At 50.4% G+C, this 12,879-nt stretch overlaps 1 protein-coding gene across 2 annotated transcripts in view; it reads left to right on the top strand.

The window, feature by feature from the left end:
• Positions 1–5,936: 5,936 nt before the first annotated feature.
• Positions 5,937–12,879, top strand: part of tmtc1 (transmembrane O-mannosyltransferase targeting cadherins 1) — an 87,529-nt gene continuing 80,586 nt past the window's right edge. Inside the window, exons 1-2 of one of the 2 annotated variants that reach the window (XM_084447898.1) lie at positions 5,937–6,591; positions 12,662–12,839. In XM_084447898.1, the coding sequence (XP_084304024.1) occupies positions 6,293–6,591; positions 12,662–12,839 (477 nt within the window). In that variant the 5' untranslated portion in view covers positions 5,937–6,292. The remainder of the gene's footprint in view (positions 6,592–12,661; positions 12,840–12,879) is intronic. The other variant, XM_084447899.1, reaches the window with a different exon arrangement.

The raw sequence follows: 12,879 nt of genomic DNA, 5'->3' as shown, positions 1-12,879 counted from the left end.
TATTCCGTGTGTGTTCTGCTGCAGTGTGTGTGTGTGTGTGTGTGTCCAGAACCGTAAGGAACAGTGGAGTACTGAAGAGCTGTCAACTCACAAGTGGGAGGGGGCGTGTCTTAGGTGACTTTGTTCCCACTGTCGACGTGCATTACGAGTGCTTTTGTTGACCGTGACCGTCTGCCAAAGGCGACTCACCTTCAGCCTCACTCTCTCCCCGTCTCTCTCCCCCTCTCTCTCTTTGCAAATATTAGAATGTATAAAAAGCAATCACCTGACCTGTGAATACCAGCCGCGCGTGAATGTGGGTGTGTGCATTGGGCAATGATTCCTGACGTAACCAGGCCATGACAGGAGAGGAGAGAGGGGGGGGGGGGGGGGGCAGGTAGTGAAAGGAACAGGAGGTGGAATAACTATCCCCCCCAGTCAGAGCTGAAGTTCCAGACCATTCAATGGAGCCGATTGTTCCCTGAGGCAACTGCCTCCTCTCTGCAGAATGCATGTCTGTCAGAACCAGTGACCCATTTACCTGGATGGACGACTAGACGAGGGTAGATAAAGTTCAGGTGAAGTGGGTATTTTGGGGGTTTTTTTCTTCTTTTTTTATCTCCTCAAACACCTGAGACAGCACCCCCCCCCCCCCTCCACACACACACACACACACGCACGCATGCCCTGCAGTACTGCTGTGGCCTTAGAGTGCCACTACACAACTTCAGCAACTATTCTCACACACACATACACACTCACCTTCACTCAAGTTCTCTGCCAATTAGTTCTTGGCTGAGTGTCTGGATGCATCTGTGCATTTGTTAGTATGAGATGCCGGGGGCCGTGCCAGAAAGCTGTTTCCTATGCCTAGTGAGAAGATGTAGCCAACTATCAAATAACCTCTAAAAACATCTAAAAACATTTTCAGTATGACTAGAAAGTGATGTTAAAATGCTAGTTTAGTGTAGCCAGATCTAATATATAGCACCTTTAAGGTTTAGTGAGCAGTGGTCAAACAGGATAGCATCCTGTGGAACTATGAACCAGGGCTGAGCAATATATCGATATATTGTATATCGATACCGCTAGGAGACTAAGATATCGTCTTAGATTTTGGATATAGTGGAAATTGTAATATAGCATAAGGGTTGTCTTTTTCTGGTTTTAGAGGCTGCAATACAGTAAAGATAATAAAAACAATATTTGTGCTCAAATTAGAGCAAAAAAAAAAAGTCTTTGCAAGCACTCGCATAAGAAGGGGAAATGGAAAATATTGTGATATGAATTTTAGTTTATATCGCTCACCCCGAATGGGTAAACTGTGAAGACTTGCCACCGTGTCATATCATACCTTACCCTATCAGTGACTGACTCACATTCAAACCTCTGAATCACATTCGAATCACATTCGAAACTCTAATCACAAACCCGTCTGCAGTCTGGACTCGCTCTCTCAACTGTCTCCAGTCCCACCGGCCCCGGGGCCCTCACCGAGGCCCTCATCTAGCATAGGACTGATGACGGAACAGATTGATTTCTGCTGAGTCAGAGAGACGCGTGATTCCTCCGAGCTCGCCCACGGTCGGAGGAGGAGAGTTAGGAGGCGGCTGAACTGCCCGGGGAACACTACACTGGTCTGAACTTCTGAGGAACGTCTTTAACGTGCTCTTTACAGGTGCCTCCCCAGCACTCTCAGCGCCTATACTTCAATCACATTAGCTTAGATATCGAGTTGTTCTGATTGCACTCTGATTTTGTGAGGGCCCTAGCTGCCTGGTTTGTCTCATTTTCTTGAGGGCCCCTGCTGGAGCCACGTCTGTCCCTGTGTTCTTCATACCTCGCTAGAACCATAATCGCCTCCTCAGTTAATGGCTTACTCATCCGGAAGCACCACTAGGGAGATTTAATATCCGCACTCCGGTTAGCACCAGGTGGCATCATAAGCAGACGAAACGCTCCAGTTTTAATGGCAGTCCTATCAGCCATCCAGCCTTTATAGTGGAGTCAGACACTCTTGCGGTGGAAGTGAGCCCTGCGCTAGTCTGAACCAGATCATCACAGCGAGTCGGCGCCCGTGCGTCTTATCGAGCGGGGGTCACATGCTCCGCCATCACGCTTTATGAAGTCTAACCTGGCGCACAGAGCAAGAAAGCAGGTGTTCATTATTGGACTTTCCGCAAGTCTCTGGTGGACATCCCGGCGAGCGGTGATGAATATCCGATGCGGTAATTACAGCGAATGGAAGAGAGGAACCAGACGACCTTGGTCCAGGCCTGTAGCCTTGTGGGATTGCCTCGATGAACAGGTGTTTCCATAGCCGGGTGCGTACTCGGGCTGTTAATGGATGGCTCGTGCGTGGCTTGACGGCGGATGCCGAGAGAACGACCTTGATCCGTGTAGCTGTGTGATGATTGGTGAATATGCGCCGCGGCTGCCTGACAGGAGAGGGATGATGATGGTGATGACGACGCGGCGAGTCCGCTGGCCATACCGTACATTAGCGAGGAGAGAAGCATGAAAAAGTGGATGATGGAGAGACAGAGAGAGAGAGTGAGAGCACGCGCTAAGGGCTGACTTGCTCTTTCATCTTACCCTCCAGCCAGTTCCCCCTCTCTCATCTCTCTTCCTTCCTTCCATCTAGGCACCCCCCCCCCCCCCCTCCCCTTCAGACAGCATCTCTGGACATGTGAGGTGTGGAGGACATGTGAGGGGTGGAGGACATGTGAGGGGTGGAGGACATGTGAGGGGTGGAGGACATGTGAGGTGTGGAGGACATGTGAAGTGTGGAGGACATGCGAGGGGTGGAGGACGTGAAGTGTGGAGGACATGCGAGGGGTGGAGGACGTGAAGTGTGGAGGACATGTGAGGGGTGGAGGACATGTGAGGGGTGGAGGACATGTGAGGGGTGGAGGACGTGAAGTGTGGAGGACATGTGAGGGGTGGAGGACATGTGAGGGGTGGAGGACATGCGAAGTGTGGAGGACATGCGAGGGGTGGAGGACATGTGAGGTGTGGAGGACATGTGAGGGGTGGAGGACATGCGAGGGGTGGAGGACATGTGAGGGGTGGAGGACATCATGTGAGGGGTGGAGGACATCATGTGAGGGGTGGAGGACATGTGAGGTGTGGAGGACATGTGAGGTGTGGAGGACATGTGAGGTGTGGAGGACATGTGAGGGGTGGAGGACATGTGAGGGGTGGAGGACATCATGTGAGGGGTGGAGGACATGTGAGGGGTGGAGGACATGTGAGGGGTGGAGGACATGTGAGGTGTGGAGGACATGTGAGGGGTGGAGGACATGTGAGGTGTGGAGGACATGTGAGGGGTGGAGGACATGTGAGGGGTGGAGGACATGTGAGGTGTGGAGGACATGTGAGGGGTGGAGGACATGTGAGGTGTGGAGGACATGTGAGGGGTGGAGGACATGTGAGGTGTGGAGGACATGTGAGGGGTGGAGGACATGTGAGGGGTGGAGGACATGTGAGGTGTGGAGGACATGTGAGGTGTGGAGGACATGTGAGGTGTGGAGGACATGTGAGGTGTGGAGGACATGTGAGGTGTGGAGGACATGTGAGGGGTGGAGGACATGTGAGGTGTGGAGGACATGTGAGGGGTGGACCGCTGGTGCTGCTGGAAGCCCAGGTTCCTGATGGTGTTTCTCACACTCAGAGGCCACACAACAACCCCCCACCTCCCCAACACTGCATCACACTTACGCAGATCTCAGCACGGCCCTGTTCCAGATTTCTGTGAATTTCCCCCCCGGGTACTCTGCCAGACTACAGCCCTCCACTACCCTGGCTATGCCTGTTCCCCTTCCTGTCCATTTCATTTCTGTTTTATCTAACACTAGACCACACCGTCCCTCTTCCCATGCTCCTTTGCTCCCTCGTAGAACATGTAGGAGGAACCTAATTGAAATTAAACCTACTCCCACTTTAAACCATCCCATTGTCACCTACTAATTGTTTTGTATTGTTGTTAATTTTATTGTAAAGTGTATTGGGACACTTCGGTGTGATTTTGCACTGAAAATGAAATAAACTAAATAATAAATAATAAAACTAAACTTACCTGATGGCTCATCGTCAGATGCTCTATCAAACTTCAATCAGGTGTGCGTGCGTGCGTGCGTGCGTGCGTGCGTGCGCCAGTGGTGGTTGTCAGGCAGCACGTCATTCTGTGTTGCTCCCGCCACCACTCATGTACCTGTCAACCCGCCTGCCACTGGGCGTGAGGGTCAACCTCTGTTACTACCTGTCACACACACACACACATACACTATCTCTTTTTCCTCTCTCTCTCTCACACACACACACACACACACACACAGCTACTCTGACATAGTGAATGTCACCAACAGGTGAGGGACCTGACACACACACACACACACAAACTTGCTCAGAACATGGTTAGACACAACGTCCTCAACTGAGCACACACACTTTCAAGATCTCTTGCTCGCTCGCCCACTGTCTCTCACCCACACAGATATTCAGTTGCTCCGTTGCTCTGTTGGTGTCCTGATCTCTGATTGGCCCACTTGTTCAGCTGTTAATGGGAAATGAAAGAAACAAATTTGATGGAAGAAAGAAATCCTCAGATTGGCGGCTCGAATCCCGGTTCCTCCTCTTTCCACATGTCGAAGTGTCATTGGGCAACACACTGAACCCCAAATTGCTCCCAGACAGCAGGCTAGCACCTTGCATGGCAGCTGTCACCACTGTATGTGAATATGTGTGTGAATGGGTGAATGAGAGGCCATTGTAAAGCTTTAACTGCAGTCAATTTACCATTTACACACACACACACACACACACACACACACACACACACACAGAGACACACGCTTGCATACATCCCACAGGTCAAAGAGAGGGACAGTTCTTCAGACTTTATTTGGACAGAAAACAATATATTGACCGGATGAGAATATTTACTCAATATAAGGTAAAATTGCATAGCTGTATAGCAGGGTGTACCTGTTCTGACTCCTGTCATGCATCCATTGGAATAGGCACTATAGTGGCAAATTGGGCCTAGGTGAGACAGACCAGCATTGTAATTAAGTGCTTTGTCCACAAGAGGGACACCAGATGTTACCTGTAATTACAGCCAAACCCCCAAGCTATGCTGTACTGTACTGAACTGAACTATTATGTCTCTATTGGGTAGTGGGTGTATAACTGGGCCGTGGAGACACTAAAGACACTCTCCTATTTGTTTTAAAATGACAAGGGTTTTGAACTCGGGTTTCCCTATTTATGCAAATTTTTAGAGGTGCGGTGTGTGTGTGCGCGTGTGTGTGTGTGTGTGTGTTTGTGCGCGTGCGGTAGAGAGAGGAGAGGTGTACGGTTGCAGTAGGCAGATGGTGAAAGCATTTGCATGGGTGGATCACACTCACACACCTGGCAGGTACTATCTTGCAAGCTGAACACGTAGCTTAGGCCTATGAATTATTAAAACAATGGCTTCAAGGAGGGGGTTGTGTGTTTGTGTGTGTTTGTGTGTGTGTGTGTGTGTGTGTGTGTGTGTTTTAGTGTTTAGTAAAGTGGAAAACGAAGTCTATTTTCCGAAGCCGTATACTGAAACCCTTCCTATAAGCTTATAGGGACTGCACTTTGTACAGGTGGTGTTGAATATTAACAGTGGACTATTGAGCCACTTTGCCTGGGTAGGCTACAATGACATTATGTACACTGTAATAACAATGATTTGCGGCTATCACCGCTGTGTATTGCCTAGATGTTTATGTAATCCCCTCAGTGGGGTTGGTGACCTCGCTGGGACAGTATTCCTTCCCCAGATAGACAGTGACAGCACACGGACAGTCTTCTGTCTCTATTAGCGTGTTCCCGCCGTTCGCAACCGGGAATCATTTATTTGTTATTGGCCTCGATCGTCTGAAGATAAAGGTCGTAGGCTACTACAGTGCCATCGCAATCATCGTCCGCAACACTCCGCTGCGCGCTATTGATTTTCGGTCTAGGTGGTGCTAATGAATTTCTCTCTCTCTCTCTCTCTCTCTCTCTCTCTCTCTCTCTCTCTCTCTCTCTCTCTCTCTCTCACACACACACGCACACACACACACACATACACACACACACGCACACACCGGGAGGCTTTTCGCCGTCGTGCGCATGCGTCAAGAGGCGGCTTCTCGTCGCTACGCTCCTCGGCAGTACAAACGCAGCTCTCCGCAGTCCAAGGCAGACACTCGCTACCTGCCCGTCCAGCTGAACGGAGGATGGCTCCCTATCTACCCCGGCTTCTCCCCAGCCCCGAGCAGCAAGCGAGGCGAGGGCCGACATGACAGCGCACGGACGAGAGAAGACCCCGCGCCCTCTCCGCCTGGTGTCGGTCCAGCTGGGACCGCCGGCGCGGGGAGCGGGTCGCTACGCCGTGCTGGTCGCCCTGTGCGCGCTCTGCTACAGCAACTCTCTGCACGGAGAGTTCGTGCACGACGACGTGTGGGCGATCTCCAACAACCCCGACGTCCGGCCCGGTTCGAGCCTCCGGAACATCTTCACCAACGACTTTTGGGGCAAGAGGATGGCGGACAACACGAGCCACAAGTCCTACAGACCGCTGTGCATCCTTACCTTTAAGTAAGTTCTCTCTCCTTGACTCGGTGTCTAGATTCAGAGGAGTCTGGCCGGCCAGCGGCTGCTGGGTCACCGGACATTTCCGCTGAACTTCAGCATCGCTCTCTATCCAAAATAAACCTATATTCGAGCCAGGCTGACGTAACGCAGCAGATTTTCACTCTGTTCTCTTGCTACGGAGATGGGCTGATCGTGGGGTCGCCAGCGGTTGTGCACATCTGCTCCTGACAGAAACATTCTCCGGAATGACTTTTAAACGGATCCGCAGCAGTCCGGTTGTGCAGCTGTCCGAACTTGTCCGAAGTAGGCTACGCTATTGCATCAACAATCCCCTCTTGCCCGCATGTACGCGAATGAAATAGAAACTTATGGATGCAAGAAAATAACTTGTGTGCGTGTGAATATGTAGGCTACGGGGCGGAGACGTAATCTCACGGTCGGCACGAGAAAGCCAGATGTTGACCGTTGTAGGCTACTACCGACACCGCGCGCGCTCTGCATACAATGTAGGCTACACTTGTTGCGCAGATCGGTATCCAACGTGTTTTGCTTCATTCCCAGAAGTCTGGGTTATCATTTATTCGCGGGTAATAGCCTATTGCAAATATCACAACACTCATTTGTGAATTTTGTGACAGTATAACCACAACGACGCGGTAATAAGTAAACAATCCACACCAAAAGAGTATTCCTCAGTCCAGCCATTGTCAAGTTCAGCCCCGAGGTTACCGGAGAGGGCGTGTCTCCGCGCCGAGCGAGCGTGCGGGAGTTGTCCAGCGGCAGGAAGGTAACTTGACCTCCCGGTTCCATCAGTAGCCTCGTAGTAGGCCTACTGATTTTATCGTGTTATTATGTAGAACTCGGAGACGGTAATCGTGAGTTGTTAGAAAGTGCGTGTTGATATTTCCGGGAAAACGGAACGGAAAGTGTTAGGCGATGTTCAAGTGTGCTTCCAGTTATGCTGTAATATAGAAGACGTGAAATGAGAAACGATGGCTGGACTCTGTTTGGGTGAATGTGCGAAATTAAGGTTAATTTACATAGCCTAAATCCACATAACGTCATCCCGACCAATGGTGTAACTTCTTCACTCAGTCAGTCCTAGACATTGGCATAGGCAGTGGCCCCACTCCGGCCAAAAAATGAAATGAGATTGAGAATGAACGATTTGAGAAGTATAATAGACCCGATCTTTACTGCTCCCAAGCTCTGCAGTCTAGAAGAAGGATTGACCTGGGGCTATAGCTGATAGTGGCGCGCACACACACACACACGCACACACACACATACATCATTCATTCTTGTGAGCCTTTTAGTGTGCCCGTTATAGCGTGTTGTACCTGTGCATGCTGTGCACAAAGTGTGCATGTGTGCTCATACGCTTGTGTGCGCGTGTGTGTGCGTATGCGTGTGTGGAGAGTTATCAGCACTAAGTGCTTTGATTCCTGCACTTTAGTAAGACATCAGCACCGCTGCTACTCTGCGGCTCAGTGCTGTGTTGCCTGAGCCCTAGCGGTGAGTGTGTGTGTGTGTGTGTGTGTGCGTGTGTGTGCGCGCCAGCCAGAGAACACATCTCAGACTTGCGTTTTTCTTCTCTCCTGTGCTCCATTTCTCACTCTTGGAGGCAGATAACAAAAGCGTTCCGTTTTCCAGCACCTTTTCAGAGCAGGAGGCGCAATGTGCTCATTATTACGACAACAGAGGTTTTCAGTCTCTTGTGTGTGTGTGTTTAAATGCCTTTGTGCCCTGGGGGGGGGGGGGACGCAAACTCCGCTGTTGGAGGGAATCTCCGCCTTTGGAGCGAACGACCGAAGCATCTGTTTGCTTACTGCCCGCTGAGCCTCCCAGTAATAAAGTTGCTGAAACGCGTGCTATCAACGGGATATCTCTCCCTGGGGGATGTGGGACTGTGGGCATGTAGCCTACGCCATTCCAGATGGATCCTCTGCATACACAGACGTGGGGGTAACACACACACACACTCATACACATACAGTACACACCAACAAACACCAGTACTGTAGACCTACAAACACACACACACACACACACATAGTTGAGTGTGTCTCGGAGGCCAAATTCAGTCATGTGGCAGCAGACTGGAGTGGAGGGATGAGTCATGAGTGCTGGGGGCGTGTCCCGCTGTACTGCTCTCTGCTCTGTCCTAGTCCAGATTAGGACAGATTAGATTGGCAGAGACGGATGCAGTTTTGACATGCCCTATATACCCGATATACTGTTTACACAGCAGGATCATTGAGGAATAGGGGCTTTTCACACATGCACACACACACACGTGCACACACACACACAAAACACATCGCACATACCCGTACCCTTGGGGTCTCTGGTATGTCTCTCTGACACACACACACACACACACACACACACACACACACACACACACACACACACACACACACACACACACACACACAGGTATGCAAACTCTTGTGCCCTTGGGGTCTAGGGTATAGTGCACACACACACACCTGTGCCTGTGGGGGCCCTGTGCTCAGTATAGCAATATGTTTCTCTGTCAGTGATCGCTGGTGTCCTCTGAGACGTCTTCAAGGTGAAGGACACACACACACACACCCCTGAGGGGGTCCACAGAGGCTAGCAAAGGGATGACTTGGGTGAGGGTAAGAGAGGAGAGAGAGAGAGAGAAGGCAGAATAGAATAAAGAGAGGGAGACAGAAAAAGAGGGTGGTTGTGCGAGGGAAGGATTTGGACACAGTGAGGAAAAAGGACAGATGAAGGGGGAGGGAGGGAGAGAGAGATGGGGAGTGTGGGGGGGAGGGGTAAAAAATGATGTCATAGCTTAGTAATTGCCCAGCCAGCAGGGTAAATCATCCCCAGAGGACGACGGAGAGCAGGGTAGAGGACACAGCCAACGACGACACAGCTGGGGATGTTCGCTCATCCGCAGGGTCACCTGTAGGCAGAACTGCCCCGTCATCACGTCCCTGTGTCCTCGTCTTCCACCCCCCCTGTCCTCCTCCAGTGACGGACACGGAGACGGGGGGACAGTCAGGGGACCGCCGAGGCCCTCTCCGGATGGACCCGGGCTGTATCCAGCTCTCTACGGCCGCCGTAGAGTACAGTACGGCCTCCAGTTTGAAATGCTTTCACTGTTTAAGCGCAAGGCGGTGATAATGGCCCGGAGCGGCTCCTGTCCGCCAAGGTCACCCCGGCGCACGCAGGGAGGGGCTGACGCTCTCCCCTGCTCCCGACCTCCCCTCGCTCCGATTGAAATGGACTCGCTGGCGGACACGGAGGGGGACGGGGTTCTCCTTCCCTATGGTCAGTTAACGGATCGGACAGCGGCTCAGGAACTGCTGTCGCCGACCCGACGATCGACCACGATTGTTCTTCTAAACGTTCTTTCTCCACCATTCTGTAATGCTTTTTTTCTCGTTCAGATTCAACAGTTGTCAAACTGATTTTTCAGTAATAAGAGCCTGTGGTGGTTGTATTAGTGACATGGGAAACGGGTGGTGCATTCATCGGCAACACCTAGCATCAGCTCGTATGTTGTCACCTGCTCCGTCCGAAATCCAAATCTCATGGATATATCCTTGTGTAAATTGGTTCAGGCTTTTCTGTAGAACTCTCTTAGACAAAGTAGTGGCATTTGGCAAATAACATTCGTCGACCAGCACAACCCGTGGTATATTGGCCATATATCACAACCCTCAAGTGAGTTATTGCTTTTATACAACGGTTACATCATCAGGAAACATTTATGGCATAAATACCTACTATTTCAGGGTTTTATTATCAATTTTAGTGAACTCCGCCAAGAAAGGTAGTTCCTAAAACTATCACGCTGCTATGGAGTTTCAAAACGACGAACAATGAGCCCTAGCAACCAAAACGAATACTCCTGACCAACCTAGGCTATAGCCATGAACGAAGTGTAGCCTACCTCTGCTGTGCAACTGCGAGTTGCAAAAGTGGTGATGATAAACCAGAGTGGTAGGCTACAGGGCGGATAGAACAACTCAAAATTGACATTGAATGTTTACATTTTTCTTGAGGAGAAACCGTAATGTAACCAACAGACAGTTACGCAATGGAACTAACATTTTTACAGGCAGTAATAATTGGCGCAGTAATATTTCACATAGAACGGTATCGTGAATATACAACGGCTCTTAACCAATCAGATTGCGTGGTCGGAAATACCCATTGTATAAACAGCAATATTGTCAGGAATCCTTGAGAGAATGATCAGGTGTGTGCTGTCCAGTGGACATTTTATTAACTTGTTCCGAAGTTTGTGGTACATAGCAACAGTAACTAGGGAGGGTGGAACCTGTTGCCTGAATAGAAAAGATCTATTGAATCTACGAGGGGGTAATTGAATCTACGGTGGAGTCTGGTGTCGTTGGTACTGTACCCACCCCCCCCTCCTCCACACACCTCTTTTACATTATGCGGGGCGAGTCTGGGGGAGGATCCCGTTAATTCAGGGGACGGTAATTACAGTGTGGGAGAGAGAGGTGCTAGTGTAAGCCCAACTAATGGCTTGCTGTGCCTAGGTGCGCAGTGCAGCGGAGCTTAGGTAATTGTGGCCTGACGGAAAAAGGAAATTGGAACATCCTATTACAGTAAAGTAGAACAGGTTGGGTGGATTATGAAATGGCGCGGCTCATATGCCTATCCACTGTGTGTGTGTGTGTGTGTGTGTGTGCATGTGTGTGCGTGTGTGTGTGAGACGGATATTCAATATCCAGCGCTGCACTGTAACGAGAGACAGGGGCAGAGAGACCGTGAAGACGTCTGGATCTCATGCAGGCAAGCCAATGTTCTTGGCCGCGGCGCAATCAGCAGGGTTCTCCGGAGTGACGGCGTGTCTGTCTGGAATGCTGCTCACAGACCAGAGAGAACGTTCGCATGGGGAATAATTGGCAATTAAGATTCCAGGATGGCTTCCTGAATTTTTGACATTTTTTAAGTGGCCGTCGGGGTCGATAGTGTTGTCTATTTCGTCTGCCCATGACCATGGTTGTAAGTGGTATTTTTCTTTTTCTGCCACTCTTCTGTCTCTGTACTCACTCTTTCTCTCTCCCCACACACTCCATCTCTCTCTTTCTGCCTCTCCTCTCTCACTCTTGCCTCTCTCCCCCCACTCTCTCTCTGCTCACACCCCCCTCTCCCCATCTCCCCCTTCACACTCTCTTTATCTCTCTCTACCCCCCTCTCTCTCTCTCTCTCTCTCTCTCTCCCCCCCTCCTCCCTCTCTGTGTTACCGCCAGGTGGCCCAGGGTAGCAGGGTGTTATATAATGCAACAGAGTTGGTCAAATGAGGGTGCAGACACACAAAACCAGGACATTAAATAAGCAATAATGATTTTAATTACAAAAAACTAAATAGCAACACAGGGAACAGAGGACTCACGGTGGCAGCAAATAAAAAGTATAATCCAAAATAATACCTCCCCCCAGCAGGTGCTACAATATGCACCTCAAAGTACAGTGGACGGTGTTCACTCTAAACTGACCCCAGCTTGTTGGACAGCAGGTAAATCCTACATGTGTGCAGATGTAGACCCAGGGTATCTCAACTAGTCATCTGCCCCTGTGTGCAAAAACATAGAAAAGTCAACCACAGAAAACAACTAAAGATAGGCTGTTAATCAACTAAAGTCAAACATGAACAAAAGAATAATAATCACAATGGAAGCTTCATGTCACCAAAACAACTAGTAAACAAAACAAACCAAAGAGAGCTCGACCAATCAGAGCCCTGCCACAGCTCCAGCAGGACAGAGACAGAACTGAGGACAAAGTGGACTATTTATAATGAGGGAGGGACCACGATGATTGGAGCGATTAACTGAAGCAGGTGAGGACTGATGATTGGAACCGGGGCGTGCGCATTCTGAGAGTGTGGAGAATGAGAACAGCAGAGGGAGACAAAAAAACGACACCACTCAATACAGAACCAACAGGTACTGTAGGCCTAACGAATATAACAGAACAAAACGAACGGCATACATAACACTCTGTGTGTGTCTCTCTCTCTCTCTCTCTTGCGCTCTCTCTCTCTCTGTCTCTCCCCCAGGCTCAACATCCTGCTGGGGGGCATGACCCCTCTGTATTTCCATGTGGTCAACGTGTGTCTCCACTGCGCCGTGACCTGCCTGCTCATGCACACGTGCGCTCACTGTGTTTTCGACGACGCACGCCTGGCCTTCCTCTCTGCACTCCTCTTCGCCGTGCACCCCATCCACACGGAGGCCGTGAGTGCGCATGCACACGCACATGCACACGCACACATAC

Source organism: Borostomias antarcticus (assembly GCF_949987555.1).
Source record: "Borostomias antarcticus genome assembly, chromosome: 13".
NCBI classification, from domain to species: Eukaryota; Metazoa; Chordata; class Actinopteri; order Stomiiformes; family Stomiidae; genus Borostomias; species Borostomias antarcticus.
Note: the sequence above shows the minus strand (reverse complement) of the source record. Positions and strands in the feature narration are given on the sequence as shown.